Source organism: Populus nigra, chromosome 1 (assembly GCF_951802175.1).
Source record: "Populus nigra chromosome 1, ddPopNigr1.1, whole genome shotgun sequence".
In the NCBI taxonomy this organism is placed as follows: domain Eukaryota; kingdom Viridiplantae; phylum Streptophyta; class Magnoliopsida; order Malpighiales; family Salicaceae; genus Populus; species Populus nigra.
This window is the reverse complement of record NC_084852.1, coordinates 42818031-42827366: the sequence shown is the minus strand read 5'-3', so window position 1 is coordinate 42827366 and position 9336 is coordinate 42818031. Positions and strand designations below refer to the sequence as shown.

General features: G+C 35.2%; 1 protein-coding gene across 2 annotated transcripts; it reads right to left on the bottom strand.

The window, feature by feature from the left end:
- Positions 1 to 1794: 1794 nt before the first annotated feature.
- LOC133678936 (dynamin-related protein 5A) lies at positions 1795 to 8497 on the bottom strand. 2 transcript variants are annotated; one of them, XM_062101460.1, is made up of 16 exons: positions 8137 to 8495; positions 7978 to 8041; positions 7771 to 7878; positions 7513 to 7614; positions 7277 to 7327; positions 6911 to 6972; positions 6569 to 6659; positions 6379 to 6443; positions 5142 to 5336; positions 4904 to 5023; positions 4716 to 4786; positions 4368 to 4593; positions 3575 to 3625; positions 2526 to 2754; positions 2269 to 2408; positions 1795 to 2155 (listed from the first exon to the last, which is right to left on the bottom strand). In XM_062101460.1, the coding sequence occupies exons 1-16, from the start codon at positions 8263 to 8265 to the stop codon at positions 2027 to 2029; spliced, it is 1833 nt and encodes a 610-aa protein (XP_061957444.1). In that variant the 5' UTR covers positions 8266 to 8495; the 3' UTR covers positions 1795 to 2026. The 2 variants fall into 2 exon arrangements, with proteins under 2 accessions (XP_061957444.1, XP_061957451.1); XM_062101467.1 differs by lacking the exons at positions 1795 to 2155; positions 2269 to 2408 and having other exon boundaries at positions 2688 to 3462; positions 3504 to 3625; positions 8137 to 8497.
- Between the last annotated feature and the right edge of the window lie 839 nt (positions 8498 to 9336).

Here is a 9336-nt window from a genome sequence, read left to right as displayed (position 1 = left end):
TTAGTAGTTCTTGAAATTTTAATTGGATTAATATTTTTGACAGTTTAAAAGCTAAATATCACCAGCAGCATCTAACATGGAGAAGCTTTTTTCTGCAGTATGTATCTACACATCCTTGCATGTTCAAGATGAAAAGGTTATCATGAAGCCATGTAAGCAAGTATCTCATAAACGCTTTTATATATATATATATATATATATATATATATATATAATGTATGACTTAAAAAATATAATATAAATTTAAATTGTAAAATTACAAGTAAATTTTGTTAACTAATTATATATTACAGTCAAGTCATAAATAACAATATAGCATAATTAAAACGAGAGTAAAATAAATAATATAAAAATTTAAATATCTTAAAATACATAGTTCAAATAAAATTTCAAACACGATTTAACTTAACAATACAATACAATTATTTTTATAAAATTTTATTATCTAAAAAATTAATAAATCTAAAACAAATAATTTGTTAGTGTATCATATAAACTAAATACTAATAATCTTCATTTTCCTTGTAATTCCTATAATATTCATTAAAATTATTAATATCTAGAGAATTATTATGACTGCTAGTAATACCAACATCAAAACCAATTTTATCAATAATATTTGACTTAAAACTCTTCTAATTGTGTCGGTATTTTTTTGGATGGTCTAAGGCACAATTTGACCACCAAACATGAGCTTATGAACATATCTTCATTTTTCTCATTTTATCCACACCTCAAACTCGAGGATTTTGGTCGCTAAAAAACATCACTGTCAGAGCGAGAAATTTACCCCTCCTTCCACAATCACATCAAATCCAGCAAGCAAGAGAAATCACTTCAAACTTTTTTTGTTGCATCTTTCCGAACACCGGTTAAATGCAAGCCCATTGCTTCCTTAAAATACAAGAGATACTTATCCCCAAACCAACCACTTTCAAAGGGTTTTTGTCTAGACCCATTTCTCTAGGTGAAACTGACAGTCCTTTCTTGTATTTCCCATATTGAACTATTTATGACCTCAAATCTACGAGCAAAGATCAGTTCACAGAATCATGATCGTTTTGAATTTATTTTTTTTAAAAAAAATTATTAGTTTGAGTTTTATAAATTTTATAGTTAGTAAATTAACTCAAATCTACTAGTAGAAAAAAAAAAAAACAAAGGCACGGGAAGTTGTGACATTGAGTAAACTGGGAAGGAACACACAATGATGTGAACTAGAAGCAGGGTTGATTTCAATCAGACATCGAGCATCACATCAACATAATAAACACTCCAGATCATGCAGCACATAAAAATCGGCACCTTGAGATTCGTCTTTCAAAAGAATTTGTGTATCTATGCTCATTATGTATATTAACGAAAGGGAAAACAACATATAATTCTAGCATCAGTGAAATCTCTCAACCTGTTTGTGCAGAAGGCATTTAAGAACAAACCAAAAAGAAAACAGGGAGATGCTTAAGGTGAGGGTACAAATTAGCAACAACAGAACATAGCATCTTTTATAAAAGCAACCCAAGTTCCGTATGAAATTCATAAATCATTCATATCTGGTCTTTTATGATAGAAACACTAACCTGGAAACTGCGAGACCCCAAAATTGATGTCAAGAGGAACAGGCTAGAGTAGAAAAAGAAAAACTAATCTTAGAAGCATTTATACTTCGTATAAACTCAATATAATTTTGCTTAATTTTGACTGAATTTATCAATTTTGCACGAATCATGTCCAATTTTACTAATAAATGTTTTAAAAAATTACAAATCAATTTGGCAACAATGCATGAAAGCATAGGAAACTTGTAAAAATATATTCAATCCATAGTGATAAATGGTTACGGCAAAAGCAACAAATATTCTCCCCTATGAAGACAAATGAACTTTTTGTTACTTCTATAGCGTGTAGAAATACAACAAAATATTGCTCCCCATCTTCCCAAAACACAAGACATAAATGAAAGAATGACACAGCCATAAAGCCAATTTCTCGTACAAATGAGATGGATGATTCAAATGCTGCTGGTCTACTTAGACCAAGCAACTGCATCAATTTCTGCTTGTGCACTCCTGTACAACTCAAGTCTCTTTGCAATGGCAGCACGGCGCTCCATGACTGCAGGATCCTCATTCAGTAATGATGACAATTGCTTTTGCTGCAAAGATCAATTCAAAAGTCAATTGCATTCATCATCTGATATCAGCAACAGCATCAAATTTGACCAGGAATAAACATAGATAACAATTAAAGAAAGATTTTCATTCCTACCTCCAGTTTTCCCAACTCGGTGAAGAAATGGTCAAGCAGGCTTCGCTTGGCCTCACGCACTTGACAATAAACAATGGACTTTGGAATGGAGTTACGTAGACTTGCACAGACCATATTGACATAAGACAAAACAGTAGATCCTGTTCACATATTCCACCGAGAACTCTTAAGATCAGCAATAGTGACTAGTGAATCAAGCAGAAAGGATACCATAACCCACCTTTTTTTTAATGCAAAAATGAACTCATTAAACTTACCAATTCGTCTAAGATACGAGTCATTATATCTATCAAATATAGAATGGGTAGGGTTGCCACCCTTGTCAACATCCTGAGGAAGTTTCCGGAAAAAGTCCACTGTCAGGTAGCTACACTCCATGTCGACTAGCTGAAGCGTTGCTTTCTTGCTTGTATCCTTCATTCTATCAAGTGACTCAATAGCAGCATTACTGACCTCTACTCTAAGAGCAGGATACTGCTTCAACTCCTGAGAATCATCAAAAGCAACATTATCCAACAGCCCAATGGGGACCCATGACATATAGTGCAAAACCAGGATAAAGCATCTGAGGTAATCAAATACTAAGGAAAAAAATGATAAAACACTAGAAGAGGAGTGAGTTTGACTCGATCTTCTTTTAGCAGCATAAGTTTTCAACTTATTGAATATCTTGAGATCAAATGCCTCCAAAAAATAAGGTGGAGAATGATTCTTGAAATCACATCCACAAAAAAAAAAAAAAAAGATGTTTCCGATTGATGGACAACGGTAAAACAAGAATTTTTGCTGGAGGTCCATTACATGTTGCAAGCTGAGAGAAGCAGGCACTTTCCGCCATACATTCAAAGGCATCAGTCAATATTTTGCTTATTACTTGTAAAGTGCAATGTCAGGTTCTCAAGCCTCTCTCCTTTTCATCCCTTTTTCCCACCTTTTCAAATACTCCTAGGTAACAAATTCTCATACATGACAAACTGAGTTTGAAGATGTATTCATTTCTATTTTCCTAGAGAGTAACGCCTTATTTCACTGACTACACAACACTTAATACAACTACCAAAAGGTAATGCAACTTCTAGTGTGCTGCAATGTATTTAGCCTTACACACACAAGCATTTAAAAGAAAAGGGGAAGCTGCCAGTGTACGTAAGCATGCAGGAACTTTACGAAATTCAATTCAGGGAATGTAAGCCCCTTGCTCACATGCATATGACATATTAAGAACCTCTTTAAACCTTGCTAACAAAATGCACCGAGAACAAGGATTTTGTAGAAGCAATTAGAGTTGGAAATGATACAAACTTACTATAGTCTCACTGATAGCCTTGTGAACTAAATCCTTCAGAAGGCCATGAACCTGGATTATAAACAAACAAGCATCAGCTAATTGAAAAACATGCAATCCACCAAGATTCAGAAACTGCAAATGAAAGAAGAAAATGAAAAAAGAAAAATCAGTCACTCCTGCAGAGAGAAATCTTTGCTTTCTCCATTTAGAATTTTTCCCTCCAGAAATCATATGGGACCCTCTTCCCATCCTTTCTCTAAGAAGAGAGGACCTGCCCTGATTGGAAGCCGTGTGCAGCCAGCCTCCCTCTCAAATTTTGTCTCTGCCCCCTGATTTCATAGGGAGAACCACATCCCCCTCCCCTTGCCCCTCCTTACTTTTTGCATCCCAGCCTGGTAAAACAAGCCAGTCCAGGCCTGTTATAGTGAACATAGGGCCTGGTTGACCAGCAGCATATTATGGAGGAAAGTGCTTTCTGGAGATTGGAATCCCTATTTTGCACATGAACTAATTCCTAGGGCCAAACAAAATCAGCTTACAAAACAGGTTCTGAAACAGATATTTAGATCATTTGCATTGGCTATATCCAAGATACAGTTGAGTAGGATACCTAAAGGTACTTCAAACTTTTTCACCCATAATAATCTCATATTAAGAGATTCTGAACAGTTAAGTTTTGGGGAAACATAAGGCAGCAAAGTCTGTACAACATCAACTCAACTAAAGCCACATGAAGTAGGAAGCAGCAGAAGAAATTTAACTTTCCAATCATGCCAAGGAAAGTCCAATAGTTTTTAAATATCATGCATACCGCATCAACAGCTGCCTCAGCAGGACCTCGGATAGTAACTACAGAAGATTCAATGAGACGACGATATCCTTGTTCAGGAGCTATCAAGTGAGGCTGATATCCATCAGCTTCAGTGATCAATTTCCGAATATTTTCCATTGAAAGTTGCTTGTCAAACTGTAACCTTTTCAGAGCAGCAGGAAGCTGGTTATCGAAAACATTGTAAATTTTATCACCACCAGGTCGGCTGCAAACAACAGTGAATATATCAAATCAAATTGCTAGCAAAGATAAATTGACAAGATATAGAAATGCACCACAAAATCAAGCTGGTCAGACGCAAGGAAACAAACAAAGCACAGTACATACACGCCATCAAGATGCTCTTTGTATATTTGATCAAAAAGGCGGCAAATCTCCATGATTGAGTACATCTTTCCCTGCAAGTTAAGCAATGATAATTAGTGATTCACATACATGCACAGAAGGGGGAGGAGGAAGATTCCTTAAGATACCTAAAGGTTGTTAAAATATGTCCAAGTTAAAAGCACACTTACTCCAGCATCTGCAGCAATAGGCTTTCCAAGACGACTCAATTCCGATTCAAGTTCAGCAATTGTTTTGTTGACCAGGGACTGAATGCCTGGAATTTTGGACTTGATTACAACTTCCAAATGCTGCAGTATTAACCATTAATAATTGGGTTATTACAATAACAGTTGAAAGTCTTTCAAAATATATGGAACTTGGACACACGTGAAGTAAAAGGGAAAGAACAGAAAGCTCATCACTCACCTTTGACAGCATCTTTGCTAGATGCTCTGAACCCATTCTGTGGGCAAGGTGCTTGTATTCTGGGGTGCTGGAAAAATACTCGCGTTCTCTACGCCGAGCAGCAATCATGTCCACATTCTTGTTAATATCTGCTTGTGAGCGGTTCACCACACCGACCCAGGGAAATTTTAGGCGGTAAGATTTTCCTTCCAACATCTACAAAAGCAAAACAGTAACTCATGATTGTCATGATGCTGTAGGCCTGTAACATCTCTAACAGAAAAAGAAACATGCATCAAAATTGCAAAACATGTAGAAAGCAACATGAAGCAGGGAATTTGAGGATTACACAGCCAAGTATAAGAGATTTTGACTATTTTCAACTTTTCAATGATGGGAACTTGGGGCTTCTGTTATGCAGGACACCTGTGCAATCCTTAATGACCAAATGCTTACCCAGTTTTATAGCCAGGTAGTTTAGAATAAGATTAGTTTTTTCTTTTTAAGATTTCTAAGTCTCAAGATTATTTTTACAAGTCGAGGCTTTTTTCTGATAATATATATGTAATCTAGTTTCTTAAACGTCCGATGATGGATTAGAGCATTAGTTAGTTGAAGGCAAGCATATCTAGTATCTTTCTTCATTCTCTAAGAACAGCAGCTACAGAAAGCCAGGTTAAGCTCACAGTACAGGCCGCTGCCGTCAATTAAACCATCCAAACCTAATCCTTACTTCCATTGAATGAACTATGAAATCCAACTTCAAATCTGATAGCTAGCTGCCCCAGAAAACCTGAAGCCTATATCCTAATTTCCTGCCACTACAACACACCCAAAAAAGAACCTTTTCAGCCGCAATTCCCTTTATAAACCCCCAAGTAAAATGTGACCATGAATCTCCAAGTTTATCAAGCTACAACACACCAAAAAGCATACAAAATCAGACCACCCAAATAAGATAGCATGTCATCCACTGAGAGAAATTGCTTGATTAGGAATTAAAATTTCCAGGAAACAAGGAGAAGTAGGTGTTGAGAGGATAGTGTTCATCAAATGAATTAACATTCTTGAACACGAGATCACTTGTTACTTGTGAAAAATGTACTGACAAACATTTTCTAGCCAAATTCTAGAGAACACTGTCAGCATCTATAGGAGCATGAATTTTTATACTTAAAAACATGCCAGGTTGCATACAAGTAGCATCATTTTATCTCTTGAATGCTATACAAAAAAAAAAAACACTACTCCAACTTACATCAACTGCATCAGTACCCTTATCCATAAGATCGATCTTTGTCAAGACTCCTAAGGTCCTCTCTCCTGAAAAAAAAAATATAAGAACCAGAACATCTAAGGAGTTATATGAACTAAATGTTCGTGAAAACAATGATATAACATAGATTTTGATGTTTTGATGTCAAAGTACAAATATTGCACAAGATTACCTGTAGGGTCCACTTCACGAGAGATTTTAATAGCATCAGAGGTAGCAAGATCTTGATTGGCAGGTGAAATTGCTAAAATTATACAGTTGGGCTGCATTAAATTTGAGCAAACAAAATAGCGTGACTTTGCTAAGTTTCATCATATCAGAACACAAAAGAATACAATAGCATAGAAAATGGCAGAATTTAAAACATGGTCCTGGAAATTTTACAAGAATTATTTGCCGGCTAAGCTGAGAAATATTTTGACAAAAAAGTTAGCATCTATAGAAGTGAAAATATCCAATTTACACAACTATTCTCATAGGATGCAAAGAGTTTGAGTAATGAAATGTGCATTACCTTCTCGATATAAGCGCGAACCATGTTTTCAATATCTTGCACAATACTGTCTGGTTGACCCTCTGCATTTCAAAATAGATGTTGGATATTCATAAACTGTTCAGAATATAACCTCATAATGATCTATAAAAACAGCGGCAAATAAAGGAGGATACTTTTTTACTTTAGGCTAGTTGATTCTCAGGAAAATCTTAAAATGGTCAAACTGTTAAGTGAAAATTGAGTTGATATGAACAAAAATATTGAAGTTCAAAGGTTGCAAGTCCCTGTTGCGTTTATTTTCCTTCTTCTCAGCAATGAAAAGAATAGTAAAGAAGAAGGTCCCCGGGTAACCAACACGCAAGATAGAAGCACAAATGCACTTACCAACTGCTACTTTAGTAAGCCCAGGAAGATCAACCAATGTCAAGTTGACAACTGCCAAAATCCAAAAAAAAGTCAAGCAAATTCAGAAATAATGAAAAGGAAGAAAAAACTTAAATGATTGTAAAATGTGGCTAAGCGCAAATATAAAAGGCATCTGAAACTCTTGTTTCCATACGGGAGATACAAAACCAAAGCAGGAGCTAGATACGGATATTTCAAAGTGAAACCAGACTTACCATTAGGAGAGTAAATACTAAGATGAATTGGAACACTTGAAATTTGCTTTGATCGACCAGTCTCTCTATCAGTCTCATCTTGAATCTCCCTCCTCACAGCAGCTACACACATAAAAGCACCATTAACAACCATAATTCAACAATTACCATCCAATCAACACAGACACGATAACAACAAGAAACAAACACAAACTCTTCAAAAAAAAAATCCTAATACTAATTATACATAAACAACACAGCATAGATAAAGAAATGTACCAAAATCAGTAAATCTTTTCCTTGGGAGATGAAGGAACTCGGCATATTCTCTACTTCCTTCATCGATCTTATGAAGCTGCAACACAAGTGGCCGCCGCGTAACGATACCTATAGGGACAAACAATCACATCACTCTCACACTCCAATTGCAGAAAAACCCTAAATAATTCGGTAATTAAGTCAAGCACAGAATTGTAAGCTAATTACCTGATCCACGAGGCAAGAAATCCTTCCCTACTACACTCTCCAACACCGATGACTTCCCCGAACTCTACAAAACAGAAACAAAAAGCTATCAGCCAACAAACATCTAGGTCACAAAAATTTGATTAGCCGAAAGTGAGAGAAGTAGATCTGGAGGAAAACCTGGCCACCGACGACGGCGATGGAGGGTAAGGAGTCCCACAGAGTAGGTAATGCACTAGCTTCACCATGATCACCAAGAGCAGTGCAAGCTCTTTGAATTTTATTTACTAAAGTAATCAAGTTCTCCATCAATGAAGTAGAGACGGAGATCGGTGACGGTGATTTGGTAGATCGAGGCTGGATCTGGAGGAAAAGGTGGCGTTCGAGAGAGGATGGGATCTGAGCTTGATTTGAAGTTGATCTTCTTTTTGTGTGTGTTGGGATGGTAGAGAAGAGGAGGAGGAGAAACGATTTATTTAATGGTTTTTCAAATGGAAAGACACTTTGAGAACTAGGGAGGTTGCTGCTGCTGTGCTAGATTCCAGTTAAAAATATATTTTACGACGTTTTCTAGTGCCAACGAGATTTAATTTTGCTTTCGAAAAATTTAATTTTTATTTTATTTTTTAAAAATTATTTTTTTATTTTAAGACAAAAATAAATTTTAAAAAATAAAAAATATATTATTTTAATATATTTTCTGATAAAAAATACTTTAAATAACAATCATTACTATAATACCAAACAAACTATATATATTATACTATCTACATTAATTTTTTACATAAAATAATGCGTGTATAATGGGATGAATAATTTATCTGATATTAGAATTTAATTAATATCAAAAGTAATTGTTTTTTATTTTTTGGTTCAACATAAATAATATCCATTAGTGGAGATGATATATTGCACGTAGTATGGATAACTCAGTCGAGTTAATAAGAAGAAGGAGAAATTAAATCAAATTAGGGAGCTTAGGGGACAAAGCTTAACTTTAAGCATCATTTATTTATTTTACATAATTACCTACGGAATTAAGTTGGAGTCGGAGTAAAATAAAATCAGTGTTAAGTCACCAGAAAGAAGACCTGATTTAAACTACCTTTATTATCAAAAATGCCGCCCTGCAGATTATGCTCACTACGGACGCGTTTATGACTGTGATTTAATTATGTTTTAAAAGAAATTATATTTTTAAAAATTAACTTTTACCCAGCTTCTAAAAATACATCAATAAGATCTTTCGAGTCAATGTGACTCCAAAAGAGCCGTTTCTCTCTCTAAATTCGAACCGTTTTTTTAAAGAGAAAACGGGTCCACCATCTTTTGAAGATAGGCAATTTCAACCTTCTCAAACGCCAACGGCTAAAAATAGCA

What these genes read in the sequence shown, in the direction of transcription:
- LOC133678936 (XM_062101460.1), bottom strand. Translation starts at nt 8,265, where the DNA reads ATGGAGAACTTGATTACTTTAGTAAATAAAATTCAAAGAGCTTGCACT. An exon ending in AGGGTACTGATGCAGTTGAT is followed by an intron (nt 5,337 to 6,378) that starts GTAAGTTGGAGT and finishes TTGCTTTTGTAG; the next exon opens with ATGTTGGAAGGAAAATCTTA. An exon ending in AAAGAGCATCTTGATGGCGT is followed by an intron (nt 4,594 to 4,715) that starts GTATGTACTGTG and finishes TGTTGTTTGCAG; the next exon opens with CCGACCTGGTGGTGATAAAA.